The sequence below is a fragment of the Tamandua tetradactyla genome, chromosome 15 (genome assembly GCF_023851605.1).
Source record: "Tamandua tetradactyla isolate mTamTet1 chromosome 15, mTamTet1.pri, whole genome shotgun sequence".
NCBI classification, from domain to species: domain Eukaryota; kingdom Metazoa; phylum Chordata; class Mammalia; order Pilosa; family Myrmecophagidae; genus Tamandua; species Tamandua tetradactyla.
The window spans coordinates 39,352,333-39,367,247 of NC_135341.1; the positions used below are offsets into that span (position 1 = coordinate 39,352,333).

The 14,915-nt window shown below is 41.8% G+C and overlaps 1 protein-coding gene and 2 pseudogenes across 2 annotated transcripts in view; all 3 read right to left on the reverse strand.

Moving 5' to 3' along the window:
- Positions 1–2,287, reverse strand: LOC143657279 (transportin-1 pseudogene; annotated as a pseudogene).
- Positions 2,288–2,316: 29 nt separating this feature from the next.
- LOC143656799 (transportin-1-like) lies at positions 2,317–5,782 on the reverse strand (annotated as a pseudogene).
- Positions 5,783–6,831: 1,049 nt separating this feature from the next.
- Positions 6,832–14,915, reverse strand: part of KLHL18 (kelch like family member 18) — a 61,728-nt gene continuing 53,644 nt past the window's right edge. For both annotated transcript variants that reach the window (XM_077129499.1, XM_077129498.1), the window contains exons 9-10: positions 13,574–13,685; positions 6,832–12,830 (exon numbers count right to left, since the gene is read on the reverse strand). In XM_077129499.1, the coding sequence (XP_076985614.1) occupies positions 12,444–12,830; positions 13,574–13,685 (499 nt within the window). In that variant the 3' untranslated portion in view covers positions 6,832–12,443. The remainder of the gene's footprint in view (positions 12,831–13,573; positions 13,686–14,915) is intronic.

Here is a 14,915-nt window from a genome sequence, read left to right on the forward strand (position 1 = left end):
TTTATAATTACCCAGTTACTTTTTTTTTTTTTTTTACTGTTTGTAACCCCCATTCTTAAGTTTCCTTTATTGTGCACAGTAGAACTTTTCCTCTTATCCCTATGTACCATTTATATGGTTCTTGTTTTGGTACAATTTCCCATATTTCAGAATGTACTGTTTTGTGAGAAGACTGTTTTTTTTTTTTTTTTACCTTCTTCACATCCAGTGTGGAGTTGTAATTAGAGACAGATTTCCACCCACAAAGGCTCCAGATGTTAAAACGCTTCCCAACATTGACTTAATCCATGACAATAACACCTCCCTTCCGCCCCTCCTAGTAGGGTTGGGATTGTACTGTATTCCCTATTGGTTCACCCTTGCCCCCTTTAAAGGGTAACATTTTCCCTGGGTGCAGAGGCTCCCTCTTAGTCTCCAAGACTGAAGGACCCCTAATTATCGGACTGCAGCCTAAGTGTATGAGATTAAACACCATAAAATGCTGCATAAAATGCTCTTTTAAGGGAAGAGAAAACTGATCAGAGAAAAGCCTCCAATTTTCATCCCCAAGTTGATTTTTAAATCCATGAAGGATCTTACAGAACATGTCTCTGAGATCATCCTTTGGGTTTATCCATGATGCAACAGCATCACAAAAAAATATAAAATCTTGGGTTACTCTACTGGGAGTACTGATCATGGTACAAAAACCACAAAATGAAGAATCATTTTCCTCATTGTTCCTTATGTTTCTCAGAGAGGTGCACCAGGGCTTTATAAACTGCTGTAGCATGGGGGCCACCTCTTGAGGACAAACATAACCAAGACGACTAACTGTTATTGCTGTATTGTCTAACAACATCTTTCATGTGTTGGGTCTGTTAATGATTTGTACAAGCTGGTGCAACACCATAGGAATATAAGGCTGCATCTCTATGCCCATTTGAATGGAAATTTCTCCATTTGCCCACGTGGCATTGTTGCAGACTGAAATGAACTCTGAGTTTAGGCTGGTTCCCAATACTGGCATGAAATCAGCTATACAAAGCTTAACATGCTGAAAGTAAGCTTTCGCCAAGTCACCTAACAGAGCAAAGGAACTCTATCCAACTTCTGGCATTTTATCCTGCATGTGTTGATACATTAGTGTTAGAATGTTAGTTCATGCTACTCGCTGTTCAATGTTGCCTCCAAGTCCTTCAGCCAGGCCACCGAGTAAATCAAGAGCAGCTATCATAAAATCTTTATCTGGAGCCTATATTGATCTGGCATTATTCAGCATGGCTTGTGTAAGAGTCTTCTGTACTAGATTTACACAATGCTGATATATGGGTTCACAATATGGAAGGAAGCCAGACTGCAGGGCTGTGGCAACTGAAAATAGGCACTCAAGTGAAGGGAAGAGATCTTTATCTTTGTCCTTTAACATGTTCCACTTCTCGATCAGTGGAGGCATTAGCATCTGAATATATTCTGGTTTATTTAAATGATGTCCTACTGAATCTGCTAATGTTCCTATGGCATCATAAAGAATGACAGGTTCTTATGCTGGCATTTACTAAATGCAAAGACCATGATATCAAGTATATAAGCAAGATAAGGAACAAGTTCTGTACAAGCCTCCTCTTCTAGGGCAGCAAAGGCACTGCAGGCAGCTTCTTGTACTCTCTTGCTGCTATCCAGGATATGCTTTAGCAATTCTGTCATTAATGGCTTCAGGTATATGTCTGGGAGCTGGCTGACTACCCAGTGTTCACAGCAGCTAAGAGTCCAGCACATTATAGAATGCACAAGAGCCTTTTTATCAGAGAGGTACTGAACGAGGTGAAGAATGAGCTCAGGCAAGTATGGAATCACGCCTTGCATGCAAAACTTCAGCAACTGCTCCTAAAACCAAGATGCCTGATTTTTTAACCACCCATTCCTGATGAAAAAGTAGCTCTTTCAAAAGGTGCAAAATATGTGGCAAAAGCTCATCATGATATACATTTGCAAGAACATCTAGGGTAGCAGCAGAACATTTTCTTAGATTCCAGTCAGAAATTGTATCATCATTATCCATTTCATCATCATCATCATCTTCCTCTTCAATTCCATCTTCATCATGCTATTGAGCTACTGTCTTTGATCGATGAAAACATGGCCTTATATCCTACTCACTATCAGGAATTGTTTCATCTTCTTCAACGTCACCCTTAAGCTGGGTAATATCTATATATGAATACTTCATGCCATTCACTAATGCAAGAATCAACCTGGGACAGAGCATCCTCTTCAATAAATGGTGCTTGGAGAACTGGCTATCCATATGCAAAAGAATGAAAGAGGATCTGTATTTCACACCTTAGGAAGATGCTTTATGAGTACATCTTTGCATATTGGTTGCTCAGCCAAAGTGAGCCAAAATTCACAAGCTTCTAAAGCCACATTTTCATCTTGATCTTGGGTCATCTGCAGCATGTACTAAACTATATTATGCATGTGAAGAAGCAGGTGATTCATTTGAACTTAAAGCAACATAACAAGAGCTTGGCACACATTTTTCCATATCTCTGGTTCTTCATTATTGGCCAATGCAGAGTTCTCAAGGAAAGAATCAGTGTGCAACATCAGAGCTTGAGTCCTATTGATGATAAACTGATTTTTTATCATCTATATACTAAACAGCATGAGACATTATTTTTGGACTATTGTACTTGAAGAACTGTAAAAACTTGGGAATCATGATGTTGAGAGGATGATCTAAAGCATCACTATCTAAAATCTCAGTAGAATCTTCACATATCTTCTGAAGGGCACCCAATGTTTCCTCACAGGTATTGTAATCTTCAGAATCCAAAAGGCTAGAGTTTTGGTAAGATGTCAAGCCAATTCTGCAACTCTCCTTTGGAGGCTATGGTTGTAATCAAATTACCTACAGTGGCTCTAATGAGAGGAGAGGAGTCACCAATATTATTCAAACATTCACTTTTAATAAAGTCTGTTACACCATTTGGAAAATTTTGAAAATGTGCTTTCACATTATTCTTCAAGATGAGATCACTCAATGATCTTGTGGGCTCATCTTCAGATTTTAATTTTGTAAGACCAAAAATCAGGTAGTTGTTAAAATCTGGATATTGATTGAGTTATTCCAGTTTCTAGAACAAAAGATAGTTAAGGAAATGTCCTAGGGTAATTTCTTTGGACTTAAATTAACAGGGGTAAACAGACGAGTATTTAAGATCAGATGAATGAATTTGTTTCTCTTACTGGATCCAATAAGGCCTCTCCATTTCTCCACAGTTTAGGGCAATGTCACCACCCATGGCCTGAAGCCAGTGGCACCCCCGGGCAGGGGCGCGAGGGCTGCATGCGCAGGAGCCCTGCGGTGGCAGGTGGGCCTCTGCCCACAATAGGAGGGAGGGAAGAGAGCCCCAAACAGTTACTTTTACCAGAGGCCTTTCTTTATGCTGATTTGAGCTACTACAGTCTGGTGTCCTTTCCTTTCAGTCTGAAAAATTCCCTCTAGCATTGCTTGTAGTACAGATCTAGTGATGATAAACCCTCTTGGCTTTTGTTCATCTTGGAGTATCTTAATTTCCCCCTTATTTTTTAAAAAACAGACTCACTGGATAGAAAATTCTTCTTTGGCAATTATTCTCTTTCAATACTTTATTTTGCCCCACGGCCTCCTAGCCTCCCTGTTTTCTGATGAGAAATCAGAACACGATCTTATTGGGGCTTCACTGTAAATAACATGTTGCTTTTCTTTTGCAGCTTCAGAACTCTTTCCTTGTCCTTGGCATTCAACGGTTTAACTACTATGTATCTGGGTGTATTCATTTGAGTTTATCCTATTTGGTGTTTGCTGTGATTCCTGAATGTGCATATTAATATATTTTGTTAAATCTGGAAAGTTTTCTGCCATTATTTCTTTGAATATTCCTTTTGCCCCTTTCTTCTCCTTCTGTGATTCCCATAATACATATATCAGTATACTTGATAGTATCCCACAGGTCTTTTAGGCTCTGCTCATTTTTTTTCTTTCTTTCTTCTCCTCAGCCTGAATAATTTCAATTGTCCATCTTCGAGTTCACGTATTTTTCCTTCTGCCAGCTTCTATCTGCTGTTGAAACCCTCTAGAGAATTTTTCATTTCAATTATTATGGTCTTCAACTCCAGTATTTCTAGTTGTTTCTTTTTTAAAATTTTATCTCATTTGAGGTTCTCATATAGTCATTCAGTATTTTCCTGGTATCATTAGTTCTTTCTCTGTGTTTAATCTCCTTGATGATATTGGGGACAGTTTTTAAATAGCCTTTGTTATGTCCAAGGTCTGGTTTTGTCCATTGCTGGCATCTGGATTTTTATTTTGCTCTTTTGGATGGTCCATCATTTTGTTTTACTTTTTCTTGCAAACTTGTTGTACACTCTAATATTTTAAATATTAACTCTGATTTAGTCCCTGCATTGTTTGTTCCTTATGCTTGTATCCACTAAGTGATATGAGAGATTTCCTTGAGTTCCTGTGTGCTGGTTTGAAAGTATCACATACCCCAGAAAAGCTATGTTTTAATTCTGATTCAATCTTGAGAGGGCAGCCATTTCTTTTAATCTTGATTCAATACTGTAGGTTGGACTCTTTTGATTCGTTTATCTCCACAGCGATGTGACACACCCAATTGTGGGTATGACCTTTGATTGGGTAGTGATGTGACTCCACCAATTCTAGGTGGGTCTTGATTAGTTTCCTGGAAGCCCTTAAAAGAGGAAACATTTTGGGGAGAGCTAGAAACTACAGAAGTCTTAGAGCCAACAGAGGGAGCAGATGTAGACACTTGGGGAACAGCTGTTTCAGAGAACAGAGACACAGATATTTGGAGATGCTTGGTGCCCAGTAGACATCACCATGAGATGTTAAGCAAGCCAGAACCTGGATAGAGCCAAGGGAAACCAAGAGATGAAAGCCAGCTCCAGAGAAGCAAAGTGAGGAAGCCCCACAGGAACAGAGACTGAAAGCTATGGAGCCCATGACCAAGAGCCCAGCAGATGCCAGCCACATGACTTCCCAGCTGACAGAGCTGTTTCAGGTAACCTCTTGTTGGTGTCTTAGTTTGGACACTTTCACTTTCTTAGAACTGTAAATTTGTATTAAATTCCCCTTTTAAAAAGCCATTCCAGTTCTGGCGTGTCACATTCTGGCAGCTTACAAACTAACACAGACAAGAGGTAATAAAAACAAACAAATGCAAAAATACTTTTTAGTCTGAAAATTGGTTCTGCTTTGGCTGTTCTCTTTCAGAGTTTAGCCTTCTGATGATCAGCCTGAGGCAAATGGGAAGTGTTGGCTTCTCTCTGTCTTTTCTGAGCCTGCCTCTTGTTCTCAGCCTGTGCTTGCTCTTGGCCTTAGGAATTCTCATTTACCAGAATTCAAATGCCCCCTCTACTTCCTATGAAATAGACTTTCTCTTCCTCCTAGGTGCCTTATTGTGTGACTTAAATTGGGTAAGCCTTTGCCCCCATTCACTCTGACTTGTTTCTTACACTGTTTTAGCCTTGGCAAGCTGCTTCTGCCTGCAGGTCAAGTTCTGGGAAGTTGAGCCAGCGAGGAATTTCTGGTTCAGTTCTTGAGGCTGCCACCCAACAGACTGACAGTGACATAGAGGCACTCCAGTATGTGTGTAAGGATTACTCTGCTCCTTCCAGAAAAGAGCCAGGGATCTACAATAGGAGCACAGGCTGGCTCCACACTGCACTGTGGAGGGGATAGGAGCGGCCAGTAGGGTGTCATAAGCTTCTCCTCCAAGTTTTTGAAAACCATGTTTTCTTGATTCGGCACTTGGCCAGTTAACAGCAATCCTTTTACTGTTATCTAAGGGTTCTGATGAACATAGCTCTGCTAATTTTTGATTAGTTATTTAAATCAGATATGGCATGCTGGAACATCTTATGCTGCCATCTGGTCCTTAATTGATTTTTGATAAAGGCATCAAGGCAACTTAGCGGAGGAAAGGATAGTCTTTACAATATTTGGTACAAGAAAAATGGATATCCACAGGCAAAAAGATTAATTTAGACCCTTTCCTCACACTGTAAACAAAAATGAACTAAAAATGGATCATATATCTGCATGCAAAAGCTAAAATTATAAAATGTCTAGAAAGACATTCTCATAAATAGGTTAGGCAAAGCTGTTCTTAGATATAACACTAAAAGCACAATCCATAGAGTGGTACACAGTGGCTCAGTGGCAGAATTCTCACCTGCCATGCAGGAGACCCAGGTTCGAGTCCCAGAACCTGCCCATGCCAAAAAAAAAAAAAAAAAAAAAAAAGCACAATCCATAAAAGGAATCATTGATAAACTGAATTTGGTCAAATTTAAAACTTTTACAATTCAGAAGATATTAAGAAAATGAAAAGATATGCCACAGACTAGGAGGATATATTTGCAAATCTTATATCTGATAAAGGACTTGTTTCCAGACTAAAGATTTCCTACAAATCATTAATAAGATATGCGACCTAGTTAAAAAATGGAGAAAAGATCTGAATAAATATTTTACTACAGATACATAAGTGGCTAATAAGCATATGAAAAGATTATCAAAAATATTAATTACAGGGCGGGCCGCGGTGGCTCAGCGGGCAAAGTGCTTGCCTGCTATGCCGGAGGACCTCGGTTCGATTCCCGGCCCCAGCCCATGTAACAAAAACGGAGAAACAGAATACAATAAAACAAGAAAATGTTTAAAAATGTTTCCCTTTCTTCCTTCCTTCCTTCCTTCCTTCCTTCTATCCTTCCTTCCTTCTCTCTGTCTTTCCTTTAAAAAAAAAAAAAAAAAAAAAAAAAAAAAAAAAAATATTAATTACAGAAATGCAAATTAAAGCCCAGTAAGATCTGTAGGATGACTATAATAAAAAAGACAGATATTACCAAATGTTGGTGAGGATGTGGAGAAATCTGAACTCTCATATGTTGCTGGTGGAAGTATAAAATGGAAAATGGCACAATCACTTTGGAAAAACCACTTAGACAGTTTCTTGAAAAGTTAAACATAAACTTAACATATGACCCAGCAATTCCATTTCTAGGAATCCACTCAAGATGAATAAAAATATATGTCCACACAAAGACTTATACATGAACGTTCATAGTAGTACTATTCTTATTAGCTCCAAATTGGAAGCAATGTAAATATCTATCAATTGTGAATGGATAAACAAAAATGTGGTATATCCAAATAGTAGAATATTATTCAGAAAGAAAAAAAAAACAAAAGGAATAAGCTACTGATATTCTACAATGTGGATGAAACTTAGCTTTTCATTATTCTAAATGAAAGAAACCAGACCACATATTATATAATTTCATTTATATAAAATGTCCAGAATAGGCGAATCTATTGTGGCTGCCTGAGGATGCGGTTGGGAACAGGGACTGACTACAAATAAGGATAAGAGAACTTTTGGGGATGATGGAAATAACCCCTCCCTGCCAAATGGAATGGCTGTACAACTCTGAATGGTTTAATGGCTGTACAACTCTGAACTTTGGCTAAAAATAATTGAATTGTACACTTAGATGATGGTCAATTTTATCCTATATTAGTATATGTCAATAAAACTATATATATATTTTTAAACAACAGTGAGGGAAAACACAGGAAGACTAAGGAAGCATGATTAGGTGACTTTGGAATCTGGATATACCTGACTGTCCTTAGGTTTTGTCAAGAAAGATTGTTGAGCTTCTACCTGCCCAGTGCTAGGAACACAATAGTAATGAAGATTTTCAAGGAGCTCACCACTAGTGCGTAAGTCAGACATGCAAAAACGTCATTACTGTGGCGGAATACAACTAGGGGCAAGCACAGAGGTGGGGCACTAGGCTGACCAGAGATGCTTTCCTGCAGGTAGAGCTATCCAAACTGAGCACCTGAAGGATTGGTTTAGGAAGGCTGAACTGGAAGAGATGTCAGATGACATCTTGCTATCTACTCCATGGGAGTTCCTGAGAGGATCAACCCATACTTTGAAGTTGGGTTTTATCTGGAACCAGCAAACCTAGAAAGAGAATTCAATAAGGAAGTAAGCTCTGTTAAAGAGAAAAGCATCTGTATACTAGTAAGAGATTAAATTAGGAATCTAAGACTGGATTAATGTCTATGAGAACTGTGTAATTCTCTTATAATTTTTTGGTTGTATAGTATTACATTATTGTGAGCAGCAGTAAAAATCAACAGTGCTGGTCTTTGGGGTGAAGAAGAGCAGACTGCTGCTAGTCTTGAGGGGAGAGGAGACCCAAGAACCAAATAATAATAATAATGATAGTAGTAATAATAATAATAATAATAATAAGGAAGAAAGAGGAATGGGAAATCTTGCTGATGAGTATAGTTAAAGCCTCTCTGGTTCACTCTTTACACATGGGGCTCTTCAGTTCTGATCAAGGAGGTGTAGATTACATGGAAAGGGCTGTTACTACTTAAGAGGCATTTGACATTTCTCCCGCAGTGCACAGCATGCAGGCAATTTGGCGTCCTGTTTCAGCACAAAGCTGACTGCTTCTAAAATCTAAACAGTTTCTTCTCTTTTCTCACTGCCCACTATGCTTCCCCTGTCCCTTTACAGTACTGGGCATCAGATTTTGAACACAGTATGCATGGAAGTTGGATGGACCAGCTGCTTCAAAGGTCAAGAAAGTGGTAGAACACTGGATTGAGTGTGGAGGTATGCCCTCAAGTGTTGACAAAACCAATAGTTGGTGAATCAGGGCAGTTAGCCATTCTAGGGGCAGTTTCCTTATGTTAAAATGAGCACTTGCTATCTACTCCATGGGAGTTCCTGAGAGGATCAAGTGAGCATTGATAGACATTAGTATTTATATATGAAACACATGCTAGTGGGATGGGTGTGTGCGCGCGCGCGCATGTGTGGCATCCTTCCAAATATTAAAAAAATAAAGTGCTCCTCGAAGAACGAAATCACTACCCAAAGGATGAGACAGAACATACACTAGCTTTTAGAAAACTGTGATTGAAGAATTTTCTAACATCCACAAAAATAACTAGGGTGAAATTTCAGGAAGGCAGATCTGGAATGTGATTCTGTTTGGGGAAGTGGAAACTAAAGACAGAAGTCCAGCTGTCACACTTTGATGGACATCAGAACTATTAAGAAAACTTGATCACACCAGAGCTACCTGGGCTGCACTCCAGACCCTAAGGAGCTGAGACTCGATAGGGACATACATATCAATTTTACAGTGACTTTTATGTGCACAAAAGTTAAAGCACCTATGGCCCAAAGTATCAAAAAAGGAGTTGAAGGTGTCTGTTCCAGGCAGTTAATAGGCCCGCCATATTTTGCCGAGCGAACTCTGGGAGTTTTGCGGCAGTGAGTGAAGGAAAGGAGAAAATACAAGAGAGAAATGGTGATTTAGACAGGAACACATATGCTGTAGTAGTATGCAATGAAGCCCTTTGCTATACATCTTGCTTTTCCCTTTTCTCCACAGAAATATTTCCACATTGTCCAATATATATTTTTTCACTGAATCACAATAAATATTTGCTTCTAATTAAACGAAATAAATCAAGAAAGGGCAAGCTATTAGTTTTTTCTTTTTTTAATTTCTCTTTGGTTTCTTAACACAAGACATGCATTCTTTAAATAAAAAGATATAAGATTTTCTGGGAAACAATAAATTGGGGAAGGGATGGAATTCCTACCTAGTTACATCTCTGTGGTCAAGTCAAAAGGCTGGTTTTCAGCCTCCTATCCATGGCTTTGATCTCAGGAGAAACCCAGAAGAGAGGGCTCTCTATGCTATTCAAGGGAAATGCCCAAATACAGTGAACAGCAGCCTCCTACTTAGAGATGGGTTACACCCCAAGGCCCAGTGTGTGCAGTATCTGTCTTTTCTTCCTGTTACACCCTTTTCACAATATCCTAGGGTGATGTCTTTTCCAACACCAGAGAGCCAGACCAACATTTGCAAATAGCTACTGATCATCCGAGCGAGGAACTGACCAGAGAGAGAGTGCAAAAATGTTTATTTGTTCACTTGTGCTCAGAGCTCGGATCAAAGCACTGGCTTGACCCTACCTGGAAATGCTGATCTCAGGTATGGCAGTGTAATTTCTACACAAGGAGAGGGGAGTGGACTAAAAAACCCAAGCTCCAGATCCTGGGAAAATGATCTTTCATCCCTACTGGCAAAATGTGGGACTGGCATCATAAGGATCAAGTAGGGCCTACTCAGTAACCCACTCATTAATGATTCTTACAGCTTTACAATACAGGTTTGTCAGTGCTGGTTCAAACTCACAAAAGAGGGGCTTTTAATAATAAGATGGGCTCTAATATACTACTTTCCAAAAGGAAACACAGACCTCAACCTGCTTCTGAGTCTACCTTCATAGGCAAACCTGGCACAAGGAAAGCACAGGTGGAGAACAACTGCAGGAGGGAGAGGCTGGAGCCCCACCATGAGCCCAAGTTAAACCATATCAGATTGTTGGAGCTTTTAAAATGAAAACATTAGTTTCAAGTGCTTGTAGGAGAGACCTAGCTCCTAACTTTGAACACATGGCAATCGCACACACCGGTAAACCTGAAAGCCCTGGGGTGGGAAAAACTCCCCAGGCTCTGCAGAATGCCTTCCACATAGGCTTCCACGACACTCAGGCAGGCAGCAAAGGTAAAGAGACCAACCAGATGGAGAGTTGGGACCCTAGACCCAGTCTTGGGTTAAAGGGATCATATCCTCCTTTTGTCTCTACTGGAAGATTTGAGCAGCAGCAGTTGAAGGAAATTGGCCTGAAGCATGCCACATAGTATACAATTTTATTTTTCCAGCTTGTCCTGGCTCAATTATAGAAACTGGAGGGATGGAGACAGCTCCACTGCCCAGAGCACTGGTAACAGAAAGTGTCTTCCTGTTGGGCCTCACTGTGCTACATCAGAGCCCCTTCAAGAAGTCATTTGTCAAGATTAGAGGAAGAAATATAAAACAGTGTTTTCTAGAGCAGCAGCAAGAAAGAAGAGATTCTTTTAGCCTTTAATTCTTTACGTCATAGAGCCATTTTTGCTTGAATCTAAAGATTCACATTGCTGGTTGGTTTACCAAGGGCCAAGAGGACGCCAGACCCCTGGAACTGGTGAGTAGATGGAGGAGCAGTGAACTGGCCGGGCAGACTACTTTACTAGACCAAATCAGCCTATGGCTGGTGGAAGGACCAAACCCCTGGTTAGGTTCTAGAGGTACAAATGGTCAGTGTACCCCAAAAGCATCACAATAGGGAGAATTATCTAAAAACACAGAAAAGTGAGAATCTGGACAGACCTGATGCTTCCTGCTGGTCAAGACGAGAAGGAATGAAAGCATGGGGTGGGAATCTGAATGAGTGCCCACAATGGCAGTGGGAGGTAATCACGGGAGCCCCTGGAGCCTTCGGCAAAGAGTTGGGGAGCTCCCACCCAGAAAAGCGGCAGTAGTTCAGCAGACTTGCAAGCCTACGATTAAAAAAAGTCCTCTGTTGACAGGTATGCAGACAAACCCATGAGAGCCCTCTACAGGACCACTTGAGAATGAACTGCTCCCAGATATACTGGGGCTCAGAGGGAACCCCAAGTGCTCTGTCAGGCCTCAGGACCCTGGGATCTGAGTGTGGGAATGGATGCCACCCTCTTCATGTTTGGCGTTTTCCCCTTTAGACACGTTTGCCTTTAGTATCTTTTATACATATTTCTTCCTATAAAATAGTTCACTCAAAAGCGATTTTTTTCCAGTTTCTTTCAAGTGTTTTTTGTTGTTTGTTTAATTTTCCATCAGTTTCTTTCAAGTATCTTTTCTTTTTCTTCTGTTCTCTTCAACAGGATGAGGAAAACCTCTCGAATCCCAAAATTAGACATGGGAAAAACTTGTTCTCTCTGTTCACCCAGGGGAGATGACAAAATCCTTTGAGACTCACAGTGGAAGGAGCATACTTGTGTGAAATCAGCACATTGCTGTGGCTGCATCATTGAAGGCAGTATAAAACATAACTCGGAGCATGTACTTCCTCTCCCAGCCATACTCATTTCCAACAGGTTTGGCCACTGCAGCTATCCCACGGCAAATAAGGAGGAATGTCAGATGGAAGGCCTTCTAGACGTGAACAGCCACAGAGCAGTGGTGGTGTGTGATAGGCTTAGATGGAGCCTGTGTAGGTATGGACCAGCAAAGCCGTTCCATGAAACCAGTTGCCAGGGCCCAGAGAGGCTTCTATCCCATGTGGTACATCTTGATGACCTAGGCCTGAAGGTCACAAGGGCAATACACTGAGGGAGGACTACAGCACCTGGAAAAACCGTACCTCTGGCGAGCTCACATTTCACCCCACTCTGGCCCACTGCCTCTCCTGAGAGGGACTGTCCCTGGAAGGAAGCACCTATGTTTATACCAGATCCCTACCCCATGACATCCCACCCTCTGCCTTAGATAGTGAGGAGAGGGACACAGCCCACACCGACCCCTCCTTCATGACATGCCATGGGAGCCATAAATGTCCAGCGGTCTGACTCTTGGTCATACATCTCCACCGAGCTGAGGTTCGACTGTCCATCATAGCCACCCACAGCGTAGAGACGCCCACAGCTGGCCACAAGGGAGACCCGGCTCCGGCGTGTGTGCATAGGGGCTATCAGGCACCACTGATCCGTCACAGAGCTGTACATTTCAGCGATGCTGAGGAAGCCAGAGCCGTCATAGCCCCCACAGACAAACATCTTGTTTCCCAGTGAGGCGGCTCCATGCCGGCAGCGCTTGTTGAGCATGCCAGCTGTGGGGTGCCAGGTGGCTGTGTGGTGGTTGTAGTGCTCCACCTGCAGCAGGGAGAGAGGTACAGCACAGTCAGAGCCAAAGCTTAGTTTAAGGGGTGACCTCACAGGGCACAGAGGCCCACATGGTGTCAAGATCCATGGGAGGCTTGAGAACAAGGAGCTCTGTCACCGTGTGCTCTGGCTCTGAGGCCCCGTTTCCTCAGCTGCATACCTGCTGCATAACCTAGTTTGTAGGCACAGGTAAGAGATCAGTCAATCTGATCCCTTCTGTTTGCAACTAAGGAGACAATTAAAAGCTTTGCCCAAGGATGCATTGCTATGTACCAACAGAGCCAGGATGAGAGCTGGAGCTTCAGAAATCTGTCCAGAGTACTTTACACCACAGTACTGGCTGTGGTATAGAACTACGACTAAATGGCTTTTGAAACTTTTAAAGAATAAATACAATTTCAAACAAATTAAAAGAATGCAACTATATGCAAATTCACACTCAGTGTTTGAGCTTATTTTTACCTACACAAGGTCTCATGCAGCATATGATGGACAGCTGAATAGGGTCAGGGAGAGGATGGCACAGCTACACTTTACCATTCTTTGTGTATACCAGCACTTATACACTGGATGTTAAGAATTTCAGAGCATACTGTAGTTGGCCTGAAACCTCACAAGATGATGATGCTTTATTTAGCAATGGCAAGGCTGAAGATTTTTCAAACCATTCTCTTTAAAAATAATTCCCAAAGATGGGAGGAGGTGTTCTTAGCCCAGGACAAACTTAGACTCACACTGCTGAAGATCTGTAAACCATCGTGGCCTCCCGAGACATATATCCTGCCCTCAAAGATGGTAACCCCAGCAGCACTGCGATTTGAGCTCATCGGGGTCACCACTGTCCACCTTCAGGAGAGAGCAAAAACAAGAGAGGATGCATGAGATTCAGAATTCCTGTCCTCCCAAGACAGCTTAGCCAGGCTCAGATGAACTGAACTGTGTTCCTTTGCACCCTGGGCAATGTCTTGCTTTCATTGCCATCCTACCACTTCTGCTGACTAGTCTCTCTGGTTGGTTGCCTTCTCTCAAGCTGCAGACTCACAGCAGTTCTTCTCTGCTCATCTCCATGGCCACTCGAAATCAGCATATCCCAAATAAGGCCTCTCTCTCCTACGGATCTGCTCATCCCTTGTACTTCTTGATTGTGTTAATAGAATCACAAGCTAGCTAGCTGCCATACTTATTAAACCCAGCATTTTCTTTGGCTTATTCTCCCTCACCTTTAAATTCTCATGGTCACCAAGTCCTGGTTGGTTTGCTGCCTAGTCTTTGCTTGTTCCCAAAACCTTTGCCACTGCCCTTGCTCCCATGGACACTGCAACAGCCTTCTCAAGGGTGATCTAGCTTTCAGACCATCCTCACCCCAGCCCCACACAGCCAGAGAGCAACTGCTCTCAAATACAAACCAGCACCACGACCCTCCTGTGGCTCCTCACTGTTTTTTTTGAAGGCAGAATCCAGGTTCTTTAATGTGGTTCTGTTCTGTCTGGTCTTCACCTACTTTCCCGTCTCACCCCCAGCCACATACCACCCATGCCTTTTCTATCTTCTTTCCACACCCTGGGTTGTAATTCCTCAGTCACATTGAGCACTTTCTCATCTCTGAGTTTCTCTTCTTGTTCTACGTCAACAGTGTGCATCTCTCACTGTCCATCTATGATAGGGTCTCACCTCAGATGATGTCCCTGCCAACTTGCCTCTCCCCTTAACACTGAGGAAGATGAAGGTACCCCCCACTCTATATCCAGCAGCTTCAGGCACAGGCTTCCTGGGTAGGATTATCCTACCATATCTGTGGCCCCACCAGACAGGGCACTTATTAAGGATATGAGACACCCAGTGTGCTGGCCAATATACAGGAAGTTGATTAAGTAAACAGAATAATATGGAATTAAAAGCATCCTCATGAATCCATTTAACTAATTTTTCTTACATAACTCCAGAAGATTCAAAGTACTAAAGTGAAAAATTTGGGCTAACCTTGCCAGTATTTCCCAATGAGTGTTCCACAAATATTAGCCCACAAGACAGTAACAGGTGTTACATTAAAAGCACTAGGTAGGGCGGGCCATGGTG